The sequence below is a fragment of the Lagenorhynchus albirostris genome, chromosome 16 (assembly GCF_949774975.1).
Source record: "Lagenorhynchus albirostris chromosome 16, mLagAlb1.1, whole genome shotgun sequence".
Classification (NCBI taxonomy): domain Eukaryota; kingdom Metazoa; phylum Chordata; class Mammalia; order Artiodactyla; family Delphinidae; genus Lagenorhynchus; species Lagenorhynchus albirostris.
This window is the reverse complement of record NC_083110.1, coordinates 24,438,397-24,453,373: the sequence shown is the minus strand read 5'-3', so window position 1 is coordinate 24,453,373 and position 14,977 is coordinate 24,438,397. Positions and strand designations below refer to the sequence as shown.

Genomic DNA, 14,977 nt, shown 5'->3' with positions numbered 1-14,977 from the left:
GTAGTTACAAGTCCTATCCACCTTTGGATCCCCCCTCCCCTGCAAATAGGACCTCAGACAGTACTTTGCACATAACAGGTGTTCATTAACTTTTTGTTTGTTTTTTATTTTTAGTTGTGCCAGGTCTTAGTTGCGGCAGGTGTGTTACTTAGTTGTGGCATGCAAACTCTTAGCTGTGGCATGCATGTGGGATCTAGTTCCCTGACCAGAAATCGAACCCACGTCCCCTACATTGGAAGGTGGATTCCCAACCACTGCACCATCAGGGAAGTCCTCATTAACTTTTTAAGTTGAAATCTCCCCCCTGAACCCACAACCGAGGTCTGAGTGAAAGGAAGCCCCAGAGGGAGGACAAGGAGAGTCCTCATCCACAGGGAAGGGTGATTCTTCTCTAGAGCTGCCCTGTCCAATATGATACCACAGTTACATGTGGTTATTTAAATTTAAATTAATTAAAATTGAATACAATTTAAAACTCACTTCTTCCAGTATCACACGTGGCTGGTGGCTCCTGTATTGAAAATAGCACAGATAAAAACGTTTCCCTCATCGCAGAGAGTTCTAATGGACAGCACTGCTGCAGAGAGAGTAACTCTCCCCAGGTTTTGTTTTTACTCTAATCACTTTTAGGTAGTTTGAGTTTTTTTCCAAAGAACATTTTTATAATTTTTGAAGCCAGTATCCAAGAGCTGGTTTGTGAAGTGAATATGGGAGTAATGGCAACCAGCATCACAGTTCCCCTCTTCTCCTGGGAAGTCCTGGGAAATGTTTGATTTTCCAGCCTTTTATAAGGAGGCTCTATCAATATCTACTTCTATTACCTTTAAAAAATCATTTTATCTCTGGGACCTAATTTTTTAATTGACATATAACATATTAGTTTCAGGTGTACCACATAATGATTCAATATTTGTGTATATTGCAAAATGATCACCATAATAAGTCTAGTCACCATACATGTTACAAATTTTTTTCTTATAATGAGAATTTTTAAGATCTACTCTCTTAGCAACTTGCAAATATGCAATACAGTGTTTTTAAATATAGTCTTCATGCTGTACATTATATCCCCATGACTTACTTATAACTGGAAGTTTGTACCTTTTGAAGCCCTGCACCAGAATTCATCCACCTCCATCCCCCACCTCTAGCAACCTCTAGTCTGTTCTATATATCTATGAACTCAATTATTTTTATTTGTTCGTTTTAGATTCCACATATAACTGAGATCATACAGTATTTATCTTTCTCTGATTTATGTCAGCATAATGGCCTCAAGGTCCATCCATGTTGTCAAAAATGGCAAAGTTTCCTTCTTTTTATGGCTGAATAATATTCCATCGTACACACAATATATATACACACACACACACATATCACATTTTCTTCATCCATTCATCTGTCCATGGACACTTAGGTTGTTTCTGTGTCTTAGCTCTTATAAATAATGCTGCAGTGAACATAGGGGTGCATATATCTTTTCAAGTTAGTGTTTTTGTTTCTTTCAGATAAATACCCAGAAGTGGAATTTGGATCATATGGTAGTTTTATTTTTAATTTTTTGAGGAACTTCCATACTGTTTCCCATAGTGGCTGCACCAATTTACATTCTCTCCAACAGTACACAGGGTTCCCTTTTCTCCACATCCTGGCCAACACTTGTTATTTGTTGTTGTTGTTGTTGTTAGCAGCCATTCTGACAGGTGTGAGGTGGTATCTCATTGTGGCTTTGATTTGCATTTCCCTGATGATTAGTGATGTTGAGCATCTTTTCACGTGTCTATTGGCCATTTGTATGTCTTCTTTGGGAAGCATCTGTTCAGGTCCTCTGCACATTTTTTAATCAGGTTGTTTGGTTTTTTGCTGTTGAGTTGCATGAGTTCTCTGTATATTTTGCATTTTAACCCCTTATCAGTATATGATTTGCAGATATCTTCTCCTGTCTAGTAGATTGCCTTTTCATTTTGTTGATGGTTTCCTTTGCTGTGCAGAAGCTTTTTAGTTTGATATAATTCCACTTGTTTATTTTTGCTTTTGTTACCTTTGCTTTTGGTGGTAAATGGGGTTTATTTTCTTTTTGTTTGTTTGTTTTGGGGTTTTTTTGGTTTTGTTTTTTTTAATTTTTTTAATTTTTTTTTTTTTTTTGGCTGCATTGGGTTTTCTGCTGCTCACGGGCTTTCTCTAGTTGCGGCGAGTGGGGGCTACTCTTCATTGCCGTGCGCAGGCTTCTAATTGTGGTGGCTTCTCTTGTTGCAGAGCATGGGCTCTAGGTGCGTGGGCTTCAGTAGTTGTGGCACATGGGATTCAGTAGTTGTGGCTCACTGGCTTAGTTGCTCCGTGGCATGTGGGATCTTCCCGGGCCAGGGCTCGAACCCACCAGGGAAGCCTGGGGTTCATTTTCTTAATCTACAGAAAAGGGAAGTAGATATTAAATTCGAAAGCCATTGTCATTTCTACCAGTGCAAGATGTTAGGTCAAAATGCCAGGGGACAGAGAATTCCAATTTTCAAACAGACTTGTTTGTCACAGAATTTAGAATTGCAGTCACAGATCACACATGCACACAAATGACATTCAGTCATATATCCAATTCACAGGTAACAGGCTGTTCAGACTGGTCAGCCCTGGCCTTAGGGAAGCAAGAAGCAAATCCCAGAGTAGTTTGAATGAAATAACCTCAGGTTTGGGGAATTCCCTGGTGGTCCAGTGGACTCTGCGCTTTTACTGCCCGAGGGTACAGGTTTGATCCTCTGTCGGGGAGCTAAGATCCTGCAAGCCCCACCACCAAAAAATAAATAAATAAAAATAACTTCAGGTTTTTTCATCTTAAGCTTCTTTTTATACAAAATATTAAGAATCCTATTTAGACCTTTTTGTTCTTTTAATTGCATTCTTAATAAGCCATATTACTGATTAACTTTCAGCCCAGCCAGGCTACTTTTTAAGTTAAAGTATAATATACATACAAAAAAATGCAAATACCATAAGTGTGGAGCTTGATAAATTTTTAAAAACTGAACACACCCATGCATCATCCTGAAGCAGCACATCACCAGGACCGCAGAGCTGCCTGGTGCTGCTGCCCTCCGGTCACTTATACCCCCGAGGACAGCCACTTCCCTAACTTCTAGTGCCATAGGTTAGCTTTACCTGTTTTTTGTTTGTTTTAATCTTGCTCTGAGGTATCCCTGAGGCTGCCCATGCTCTTTTCAGACAGCAAACATGGGCCCGTTTAGATTTTCAGGTACTCTATACAGAAGTAAACCAATTATTCCCTCTTACCACTTTCTTCCCAGACTGATCATTAGTAGAGGTCTGTTTGCTAGCTTCCTGTCACCACCAGTAATGGCTGTGATTCTTTTAATCAGCAGACATTTACTCCTGAGCATCTAGTCAAATGGTAACTGTCCTCTACTTTTGGAGTGGTTACTATTCCATGTGGCTTGAGAAGTGACCTTGGGTCAGACCAGATGCTCTCCAGGTTCTCCTCTAGACCTGAGAGTCTGCCACTGAAGAGGGTCAAATGAGAAGCCACGAGAAAATGGGCTTAACCCAAAGCCAGGTTTTGATTTTAGTTTTCACCATGAAAAGCCTCATCATGTCTTACCTGGACTATTGCAGCAGCCTCCTAACTGGCTCCCATACTCACTCCATCTGTGCCACTCCAGTCTATCACCATCATCCAGCTAGAGAAATCTACCCAAAATGGAAATTTAACTACATCTTACTCCCCTCTCCCAGTCCTTTCCTGCCCTGAAGATAAAGTGCAAACCCTTTCATAAGGATACAAGATCCTTGAGGACCTGTTTCCTGCCTTCCTCTTTGGTTTACTGGCCATACCCCTATCTTTGTGTGTCCAGCAATACCTAACTCCTTGTAGTTCTCTAACAGCTGTGCTGCTTCCTACAGGTGCCTTTGCTTATGCTACTACCACTACTGGAATGCCTCCCCCGTCTCACTCCCCTCTGCTTGGCCACTTCCTGCTCATCCTTTGGGATTCAACTTAGGAGTCACCTCCAGGAAGGCTTTACTGACCTGTACTTGCACCCTCCCCAGCCTGGGTTAGATAGTCTTCCTCTGTGCCCCCATGCATCCTCTGTTTACCCCATTATGGCATTTACCATACGATTGAAATAATGTACTTGTCTCTCCCATAACCTGATGGTATTTCAAGGGACAAAGTCATTTTTATCTCTTTATTCTCAACACCTAGCACAGGACCTGACATATATATTCTCATTCAACTTCTGTCACACTACACGGAACTATCACTGAGTTGCAATTGGAAACATCAAGGACAGTACAAACCAGTTCATTTTTAACCAAGAGAATTGAGTTTGGCTGTGAGAGAGCGCTAGGCTTTGGGACCTACGTGATTTGAGCAATGGAATTGTCTCATTGTCTTTGTTCCAAGGCTGTCACTTATCCCTGTTGTGTTTGCCTCTTCTTCTAGGCAACGGAGAGCTGAGCAATAAGGAATTTGTTTCTATCATGAAGCAACGGCTGATGAGAGGCCTGGAGAAGCCCAAAGACATGGGCTTCACCCGCCTCATGCAGGCCATGTGGAAATGTGCACAGGAAACTGCCTGGGACTTCGCTTTGCCCAAACAGTAACCCAGAACTGCACGAGGAGCCGCGCCTCCAGGCCAAGCACCCTGGCCCCTTGGGCAGAGCCTTGGCACAGTCCTCCCCGCTGCTGCTTCCGGAAGTAGTGCTCCCCTCCTCCTGGGAATGATCTCAGGACTCATCAAGTTTCCCCTCTCCCAGTGTTCTGATAGGCCCTGGTTCTAAACCAGTGATTCTCCCTAGAGGTCCTCAAAAACATGAGCAGGTCCTAAAAGCGCAGACCTTTGGCACGTTCAACAGTACTACCCATTCAAGCACCCTACAAAGAATGCGGGACCCATCCATGTACCTGCCAACCCTGGGAAACACCCATTTCTTGAGTCATCTTGGTGTGGATTTATATTAACAAGAACATTCCTTGCTTCTCCTCCTGCTGGTGTTTTTTAAGCTACAAATTGGGAAAACCTCTGGCAGAAAAAGGAAATCAGTGATGAATGATAACGAGGATGACCCAGGCACCCTGAGCTGGTGGGAAGCCTGGGCCAGAGGAAGGATCTGTGTCAGTCCCCGGGGTGGCTCTGAGGCAGTGTGCACAGTGGGAATGGAGCAAGATTAGGAATTTAAAGTAGCTGCTGCATGGCTCTCTCCACTCCCTTCTTTTCCTCTCAGGCTCCCTAAGAAGACTCCAGCACGACTGTGCTTATTAAATGAGCGGCAGTGATTAAGCTCATGGCCCCTGCGAGTGCCATTTCCCCTCCAGGCGTGTGCCTCTGAAGCTGAGTCCTGGCTCAGAGCCTGTCTGCCCTGTCTTAAACACTTGTAAAATAGCACTTTAATTATAACGGTTTGCAGTAAAGCCCCACCAACCACCGCCAAAGGCTCTTGTCTCCTTTATTTTAGGGTCCTCTGGGGCCCTTTTCATATCACTTCTCCACTGGCTTTGAGATCCTAGCAGCAGACCTGTTTTCTTTCCACCAGAGCCTGGTCCTTCCTGTTGAGAAGGCACTTTAAGCATAAACAAAACGGGCATTTGGAGGTTAGTGGTGGCATTTTCCAGCAAGGTTTGGATAGCATTTCATCCTGGACCAAGGCTACCAGGTCCAATGTAGTCCTTGATTACTCATGCCCCACGAGAAGGAACCAAGACAGGGTGGTGGGGGATATGAGACATCATCTGGTACGGTGGACCTAAGTGTTAAGAACCATAGCAACCGGGAATTGCCTGGCAGTCCAGTGGTTAGGACTCTGCCTTCTCGCCGCTGAGGGCCCGGGTTCAGTCCCTGGTCGGGGAACTAAAATCCCAGAAGCCGCGCAGCACAGCCAAGAAAAAGAAAAAAGAAATGAACCATAGCAACCAGTGTTTTATGTGGATTCAACTCTGCCACTAACTCAGTGTGACCTTGAGCAAGCAAGCAATTTCCCATGTTTTCTCAACTATAAAATGACAGATAGGGTTGAGCTTAATGGGCCTAGAGGTTTCTTCCAGGTCCAGAAACCTCTCCTTCAGCTCTTCTCCGGAATTCCTACAACCTCCAGAACCTCCAGGTAGTGCTCCTTGGCACGATAGGGTCTCGCATCCAATGTAATAGCACCACCACACCAAAAACCCAGTGCTTCCTGCAAGGCCTAGAAGTTGGTAGGGAGTGTATATCAGGCAGAGAAGAGCAGAGACATAGGTCTGCACCTGTGGCTCCACAAGGACAGTACTAACCCCAGCATTTTCTCCAGAGCAATTTAATAACCTCACTTCTAACATCCTTTCTGGGAGCAATTAGATTATCTCGCAAAGGAGCTTCCCACTCATGCACCTCATCTGTCTTCCACTGTTTCCTTTCTTGTGGCACGTATTCCTGGCACCCAAGTGTCGCCTTTGCCTTGCTCATTGCCCCAGGGCTGAGGCATCAGCAAAATATGAGCTTTGTCTTAAATTTGTCCCATAATCCCCAAATCACTCTTTTCCCCAATCCTCATTTCTCCAGCCTGAAAGAGAAGTCCCTTTCACAGCCGCTGTGGGGCATTCACTCCCTCACCAGGAGAGACCTGCCAACTGGCCTGGGTTCACTGAAGCTGAAAGCCAAAGCATAGCAGGAAAGGATAAGGATCTCACCTGCAACATCTTGAAACCCAGGGTCAAGAGCACCTATGACAAGTACGTGGAATTCCAACTGAACTCCATTAGCTCCTAGGAGAGCCGGAGGAAGCAGAGGTGGTCCAGGTGCTCAAGAAGACAGGACGGCCACACTTTGGCACAACAGGGCAAATGTGCAGGTGAAAGGTACAAGCTAAGTCACCCAGAAGAGGCCAGGATGCCCCAAGGAAGTCCTTGACCAAGGGACCAAGGAAGCATGTGAGCTCCCTGGTCATCTAGTGGCTAGGATTTGGCGCTTTCACCAAGGAAGCATGTGAGCAGGCTGAGGGGACTTTAGTAGGCAGAGTTTGGGGGTAAGGCTGGGAGCATTTGGGAATACAGAAGGCTGATAATGTGCTTCTCTTTTTATTCCCATTGTTTCTAATACCTAGACAGAATAACCTTCCCCTCGGCCTTCAAGATTCAGATCAAACTGTCCCTTCCTTAATCCTCTTCCAGACAAGATTAATGGCCCCTCCTTTGCCTCCCAAGGATCTCCTGCCCACCCATAACGACGCTGCTGTAACTTGACGTAATTTTTGTGAGATTGTCACCCACAAAGTTCAGACCCAAAGCAGTGACATAATCAAAGAAAGAGTCCACCACCAAAAGCAAATTTTAAAATATTTCTCGGACGAGGTAAAAGTGATACTAGCAGTGCCTCAATAAATTCCTCCTGAGACAGGCTGGGACCTGGGGCCTTTACTGCAGTGCTTGCACCTGGACACACATCTCCACAGCAACAGAGTACAAAGAAACTAATGGAATTAAAAATAACTGCATGCATGCCGCAATCCAGGCAATTATGAGCAATAAGATAAAAGGCCACAAACCGACTGCCACTTAGGTACTGGGAGCAAAAGCAGGGTTCTGTGCATGATCCCTGCACACGGCACCACCAAGAGGGTGGGCAGAACACCTAAGCCACTCCTCCGGCCCCATCTGCAGATCTGCCTCCGTCCTCACCCCACTGAAGGAACCAGCCTGCCCTCCACGGAGAGCGAGCAAGGGCACCTGTTACTACTTGTCGCTCCCTCATGCTGCAGCACAAGTCCCAGTAAAGCCTTGCCTGAATTCCTCATCTGGCCTCTTATCAATTTCTGTTGGTTAAAGAGTCCAAGGACCCAAGTCAGTAACACTCCTACACACCCACAGCTGTTGTCTACTTTTGTTATTGTTCTCTTACTTCTTAAAAAAATAAATAACTCCCCAGTTCTAGCCTCTAAGCTTTGGAGAGGAAATGAAACTAAGAGGGGAGCCAGGCTGCTAGGCTTCCTTGATGGGCTCAGCTGGGCTTCCTAGATGATCTAAGAGGACAAGCAGGGAGAATGTGGAGAGAGAGTTACTAAGGAAAGAGCATAAGAACATACATGATATACAAAAATCATCATTTTCATAGTTTTTAGTGCCCCACCTAGTTTTTTGTCTGGTTGGAGCACAGGCACTGAATAGGACTCTTAAGACAAAGGAAAAGGCCAGACAGTGACTGCTGCTAGACAAGGAAGAAAGGACAGCAGCAGGGGAGCCCGGAGTCAGGTTCCCAGGCCAGAGCATCCTCTCCAAGCCCAAGCACAGCCCAAGCCAGGTTATGTGTCCCAACAAGCAGCTCAGAAAAGGAACGTGGAACAGAGTAGTTCAGCTTTCAGGCTTTAGGTGCCACCTGCTGGCAAGAAGGCTTAGCGCCAGGAGTCACTGGCAGGGGAGGGGCAGCTGCTGGAGTCCAGCCTAGCCCCAGTCCTGCTCCAGAGAATAGGCCTCCCAGGGACCTGGGTGGCATGGGGTGGAGGGAGATGAACAACCAGAGATAAACCATAACCACAAAGAGAGACACAATGGATATGACGATACCTGAGGGGAGGGAAGCAGCCGTGTATTGTTCTCTGTGGCTCCAAAATGGGAATTTTTACCAGCAAGTGACAGGGTAAGAGTCACCATTCATTCTACAACTCTTTACTGATCACCTACTGTGGGCCAGGCACTGAGCAAGGTCTTCAAGGAGTTTGCAGGAGGAATCTAAGAGTGAGAAAAACAGAAAAGAAGCAAAAAGGTTAAGTACAAGCTGTGTGAGAGCACTTAGAAAAGCAGAAGGCTATCTAATCCAGATTTGGAAGTTCAAGGCAGGCTTGCAGAGAATTTTTTTTTATTAAAAATACTGAGACCTGAGGGTTGAGTAGGAGTTAACAAAGGGGGAAGGAGGAGTGTCCGGGCAGCAGGTACGGAATGTACAAAGGTCCAAAGGCCAAAAAGCATGTTTCTGGGAACGGAAGTTCTAGGGTGTATCCAGTAAGTACAGATTGGGGAATGATTTTGTTACCCAAGGATGAATTAAGATGGCGGTCATTCACAAAAAAAGATGACAAAAAATACCGTTGGGCATTTTGAAACACACTTAAAGATAACTAATAGGTTGTAGAAAAAATCATGATGTAAATTTTTAAATGCTTGGAACTGAATATGATAATGAAAATACTAGATATGAAAACTTGTGGGACACAGCTAAAGGGAAACTTAGAAACATCTTAACTTCCATACTTATTTACAGAAGATGGGCTGACAGTTAATAAGCTAAGCATCTGCCTCAAAAAGTTGGAAAAAGGGACTTCCCTGGTGGTGCAGTGGTTAAAAATCCGCCTGCCAATGCAGGGGACACGGGTTCGAGCCGGGAGGATCCCACATGCTACGGAGCAATTAAGCCCATGCGCCACAACTACTGAGCCTGCGCTCTAGAGCCCATAAGCCACAACTACAGAGCCTGAGTCCCACAAGTATTGAAACCCGCACGCCTAGAACCCGTGCTGCACAACAAAGAGAAGCCACCGCAGTGAGAAACCCGCACACCGCAACGAACAGTAGCCCCCGCTCACCGCAACTAAAGAAAGCCCGCACGCAGCAACGAAGACCCAACACAGCCAAAAAATAAAAATAATTTTTTTAATTTATAAACAAAATATTCAATAGCTATAGTAAATTGGATCAATAGTTAAAAATCTGCTTACAACAAAAAGTACCAAACCCAGATGGCTTTATATAAGGGAGAAAAAAAGAAAATAGGACCAGGTTCTATAGGCTCCTGTAAGCTCCAATAAGGAGTTTGGACTTCTATCTTAATGCCACTTGGGAGCCACTGAAGGGTTTTAAGCAGGAAAATGACATAATGAGCTTTGCATTTTGGAATGATGACTTTGCCTGCAAGGCTACAGATGGATTGGAGTGGGATCCAGGTTGGAGACTGCTATAATAATCCAGTTAACAGATGCTGGAAGCCTGGATTAGGGGAATGGCTGCAGAGTTGGAGAGGTGCTAACAGATTTGGAGATTTGGAAGATGTTCAGATCACGCCTGAGGGGTAAGCGTGGGGCATATAAATTGGAGGATGGTAAGGGAGAGGAAAGAATTCAGCATGAAACCTAAATTTGTTTGGGTAACTGGGTGTGTGAGAGTGCTCTTCGGGGGTAGGGAGGCTGAGAGAACCAGGTTTGGGTGGAGAATGATGAGGCAATTTTTTGATATGGTGCCTGAGAGATATCCCAGTAGAAATACCTAGTAGGTAGGTAGATATGAGTCTGGACCCAGGAAAGAGGTCTAGGGGATCTCCTAAAAACCTGGGTTCTCCCAATTTCAAGGCCAACTAACCATGAACCCATGAGGTCTGAATCAGTGTCCTAATACCAGCTCCATCTCTTCCCCAAGAGAAGCCAGGAATAGAGACCATCAAAGAGAAAGGAATTTGAATCAAAGGACCCATACTTGGGATGTCCCTGAAACAGACATGTTTGGGAGAAAGGACTTCAAGTGCCCTGTGCCCTTATCCTCCAGCTTCTGGCCCTCCCTAGATGTGAGGTCTCCTCCCTCTTTAGGGAGAAATAGGGAGCAAGGGACTGAAGTGGAGATCCAGAGATGCTATGGAGACATCTTCATGTGTTCATTCAACAAATAATTTATTGAAGCTAAAATTGAAAATTCAATTACCTATCAGTCATTCACACTCTTGGGTGAATTTTCATCATCTTCAATGTGAGGTTTAGGTTTCTCTCTCTCTTTTTTTTTTAAATAGGTGAACATTCACATGTTTCCAAAATCAAACTTACATTAAAAAAGTATACATTGGAAAGCCTCATTCCCAACCATTCCCACAGCTGTATTCCATTGTGTTCCATAGTTTAATCAGTAAGGGTCGTTTTTTTGGAGAGAGATTTTGGAGCCTGGAGCTCTTTGAAAGGAAGGCCTTGGTGGATAGGCATTTGGAGGCAGCAGGGGACACTGCGGAGTCAGCGAGCAAAAGAGCAAAGGACAGGAAGTGGGGGACATTCCACTGACTTGGTAATTCTTCCTGGAGCCTTAGGAAGGAATTTATCCCCCTGGCTAGCTCAGGAAAACTCTGGATAAAGTGTTTGGAGAGAGAAAAACCTGTCTCTGGGATTCATTTATTCTATTCATTTAACAAATATGTATTGAGCCCCTATTCGGTGTCAGGCCTTGTGCTCAGACTGTGGGGAGCATAAGGGCAAGATCTCCATCCTGGTTTAGCTGGAGACAGGATGTAAACAGACTCACAAGCAAAAGGCGCCAACTGTGCAGAGCGGTGAAGGTGGGTGTCCATGGAGGAGCCAAGCTAAGTGCTATGGGAATTCACGCAGGGAGAGCTCTTGGAGGAGTTGGCCCTTTCTCAGCCTCAGACCCAGGCTCAGATGTCATCTCCCCCAGGAAACCTTTCCAATTCTACACACACAAGTAACAGCTCCCTCTTCTGAGCCTCTTCAAGCTTACACTCAATCCCACTGTTGTACTTACCACACTGTCTTCTAATTCTTTTAATATCTCCCCTACTAGACTGAAAGCTCCCTGATGTCGGGTCCTGTCCTTTATTCTCGGTGCATCTCTGAATCCCTAAAACTCTGCACAGTGCCTGGCTTTCAGTGTAGACATCTGTTAAATTTATTCCATCTCTCCACAGAGGAGATATAGAGTTTAAGCTGAGCCCTGAAGAACTAGTTAGATTTGGACAGGTGTAAAAGATAATTAAGGAGGACAGGCAGATGGATGGGGGGTGGGAGAAGGGGGTGAAATGTATCTTAAGAGTGATGGGGAGGGGACCATAGGAGATTTAAAGCATGTTAAGGTCAGACTGAATTCTTAGTGTCCCTGGAGGAGAGGAATCTGGAGGCTGGTGGTCACCTAATACAGCACAAGGTTTTTTTCAGCTCTAGGAGCAAAATGAGGAGAAGCTGAGATTCATTGGGAGAATCATTTTCCCAGTGACTTCACCTGGATTTCTATGAAGGCAATTAAGGATGTTATCTCTCTTTTTAGGCCTCATCCTCCCACCCATGCCATGATTCCAGCTAGTCAAGATAGAAATTTCTAATTTTTTCCTTAGATCAACATCATGACATCTTGATTTCAAGACCTATCGAGGAGAAACTGTAACTTCAGGTCACCCCTGGCATACCAGTTCCATTTTCAAACAACATCTATAGACCAAGGGCCATAATGTTTAACATGAACTGAGCGGGAATGTGACTCTCTTCCTGGCCTTTGGACCGAGAAGGAACCACAGAAAGTCAAATTGCCTCCGGACAAAAAGGACACCCGGTTTGAGATCTTTAAGAAAGGTAGAGAGTGATAACATGGAAGAAGCTGGTTAGACCAGCATTCAGGCTGAATTTATAATCCCTTCTGAAACAACACAGCCTTTCTGAATTGAAACAGTTCCGTGAAACGAGGCAGGAAGAGGTCCTACCACGCACGCACACACTCCGCCGCCTCTCCAGACCCTGCCGACCAAGCCAAATTATTGACTATGGACTCAAAATTGATACGCCTTGTGGGAAAGGAGAGGAGGGCTTACAAGCCAGTAGCTGAGCAATCACAGTCCAGTTCCTTAACACAACAAATTACAGGCCTTTTACACAGGAGCACCCTTCTCACAAAGTGATGTGCCTGTTGCCAGCCTGACAAGGGGGGTGCCTCGTGACACTCAGGAGATGGAAGAGATACTTAGCAAGAGAGGGGACTACCTAGTAGTCCCGGTCAACAAACCTCAGAGAGGCTATTTGAAAGGTGCCCCAGTGTTTATCCTTTAACACATATGAAGGACCGATCAATTTGTGGAGACCTTAACTTTCTCTAAGCGTAGGGCTGTCTTATTAAGGAGATGCTGATTTCTTCACACCAGGATACTCTTTACAGCCCAGCTTGGAGTTTTCATTGGGAAGAGAACAGTGGGAATGGAAAGAAAGGTTGGACGTGAAGAAATTTCCAAGGGTGAACCTGTAGCCAAGGAGGCCATGACCTTGCTTCTTACTACACTGAGCAAATAAAAGCTATCTGAAAAGAACTTCCTTGTGTTCCCACTTCCAGATCTGCCAGCTGGCCCACAGTATACCTACCCACACTGCTGAAAATCAATGAGTTGTCCATGCCACTATCTAAAGCCATGCCATCACCATGCCCGGTATGCCACCTCCTCTGTCTATTCCTATAATTGTCTCCTCTCTTTCCTTTTACCAAAATTTCTCACCCAATTAAATAATTCCTATCACAGAATGCTATAATATATCCCATCTTAAAAAACAAAAACTTCCCCACAGTCTTCCTCACATTCCCCACATTCTTCATCCATTTCTTCCTTACACTCACTCTCTGAAATTCCTTCCTGTCAGGCTTTCACTGCTTATTATCCGCTGAGAGCAGTCCTGTCAAGGTCACCACCGACCTCCACCTTGTAAAATCCACTGGTCATTTCTCAGTCCTCACAAGTGCTTGTCCTCCCACAGGGTTTACCAGAGTTTGGCCCCTCCCTCCCACTTGAAACATTTGTTAAGTGAAAGTAATTTTCTTACCTTGCCGAGCTGCTTCTTCATTCCCCCTTCCTGGATGCTCCTGTTCCAGACCTCTAAATATGAAACTGGCAAAGGGCTCAGTAACCAGACCTCTCCTCTTCCTTACATACACTTGCTTCCTTGGGGCATTTAGTCCCACGGCTTTAAATACTATTTATATTTCTTTGTCCACCTAGCCTCGAAGATTTAAATGTCATTTATATATAGTGATAATTTCCAAAATTATATTTCCAGGCCCATCCTCTTCCTTACACCCTACTTACATACAAATTCCTACTCTACGTCTCCACTTGACTCCAAAAGGCATCACGAACTTAACACACCCTAAATCAGACATTTAATATTCCTCCTACCAAACTGCTCCTCTCACAATCTTCCCCCAGCTTCGGTAAATGGAAACTGTTCTTCCACTTACTCAGGGCAAAATCTTGGAATGATCCTTGACTCCTTTCTTTCTCTCACATCCCACATCCAATACATCGGCAAAATCATTTTGATTGTCTTCAAAATATATCCAGAATTTGACTACTTCTCGCCACCTCCACCATCACCTTTATCCAAATTACTATTAATTCTCACCCGGATTATAGTAGTAGCCCCCGAACTCTCACCTGTAGTAAAACTCTTACCAAATCTCGCTGGGAAGGCCACATGAGGACTGAAAAATGACTGATGGGGACTTCCCTGGTGGTCCAGTTGTTAAGACTCCTCACTCCCAATGCAGAGGGTTTGATCCCTGGTCAGGGAACTAGATCCCACATGCTGCAACTAAAGATCCAGCATGCCGCAACTAAGACCCAGCGCAGCCAAAAATAAGTCGTTTTTTTTTTAAAGAGAGAGAAATGACTGATGGATTTGCCGAAGTGGGTCACTGGTAACGTTGATAAGACTGCTTTCACTGGATTGATCGGTAGGCATAAAAGCCTGACAGAACTGGATTCCACTCTACAGTGGAATCCTACATGCTCCTGTTGATCTGTAATAACTCACCAAGAAAATTTCCCTTTCAGAGCCCTTGTATTTGCTCTTCCTTCTGCCTGGACCACCTTTCTTCCAGGTAGTCACATCTGGAATACCTGCTTTCTCTCTCTCTCTCTCTCTCCTGAATTCAGATTTCTATTAAAATGACAGCTTCTGAGAGAAGATTTCTCCTATCAGGCTGTTTAAAATAGCACCATCCACTCTCAGTCCCTTTATTTCTTTATCTTTTCTTTTTCTCTTCATAGCATTTATTAATTTTTTTTTTTTTTTTTTTTTTTTTGCGTTACGCGGGCTTCTCACTGTTGCGGCCTCTCCCGTTGCGGAGCACAGGCTCCGGACGCGCAGGCTCAGCGGCCGTGGCTCACGGGCCTAGCCGCTCCATGGCATGTGGGATTTTCCTGGACCGGGCCACGAAGCCGTGTTCCTTCCATCGGCAGGCGGACTCTCAACCACTGCGCCA

General features: G+C 45.0%; 1 protein-coding gene and 1 long non-coding RNA gene across 4 annotated transcripts in view; one reads left to right on the top strand and one right to left on the bottom strand.

Annotated features, from left to right (window-relative positions):
- Positions 1-5,437, top strand: part of MICU1 (mitochondrial calcium uptake 1) — a 200,659-nt gene extending 195,222 nt beyond the window's left edge. For all 3 annotated transcript variants that reach the window (XM_060127064.1, XM_060127063.1, XM_060127065.1), the window contains one exon: positions 4,454-5,437. In XM_060127064.1, coding sequence (XP_059983047.1) covers positions 4,454-4,614 — 161 coding nt within the window. In that variant the 3' untranslated portion in view covers positions 4,615-5,437. The remainder of the gene's footprint in view (positions 1-4,453) is intronic.
- LOC132507568 (uncharacterized) lies at positions 1,477-14,747 on the bottom strand. The gene is made up of 3 exons (XR_009536218.1): positions 13,537-14,747; positions 8,543-8,707; positions 1,477-2,406 (listed from the first exon to the last, which is right to left on the bottom strand). It is a non-coding gene; the product is annotated as an uncharacterized LOC132507568 (long non-coding RNA).
- Between the last annotated feature and the right edge of the window lie 230 nt (positions 14,748-14,977).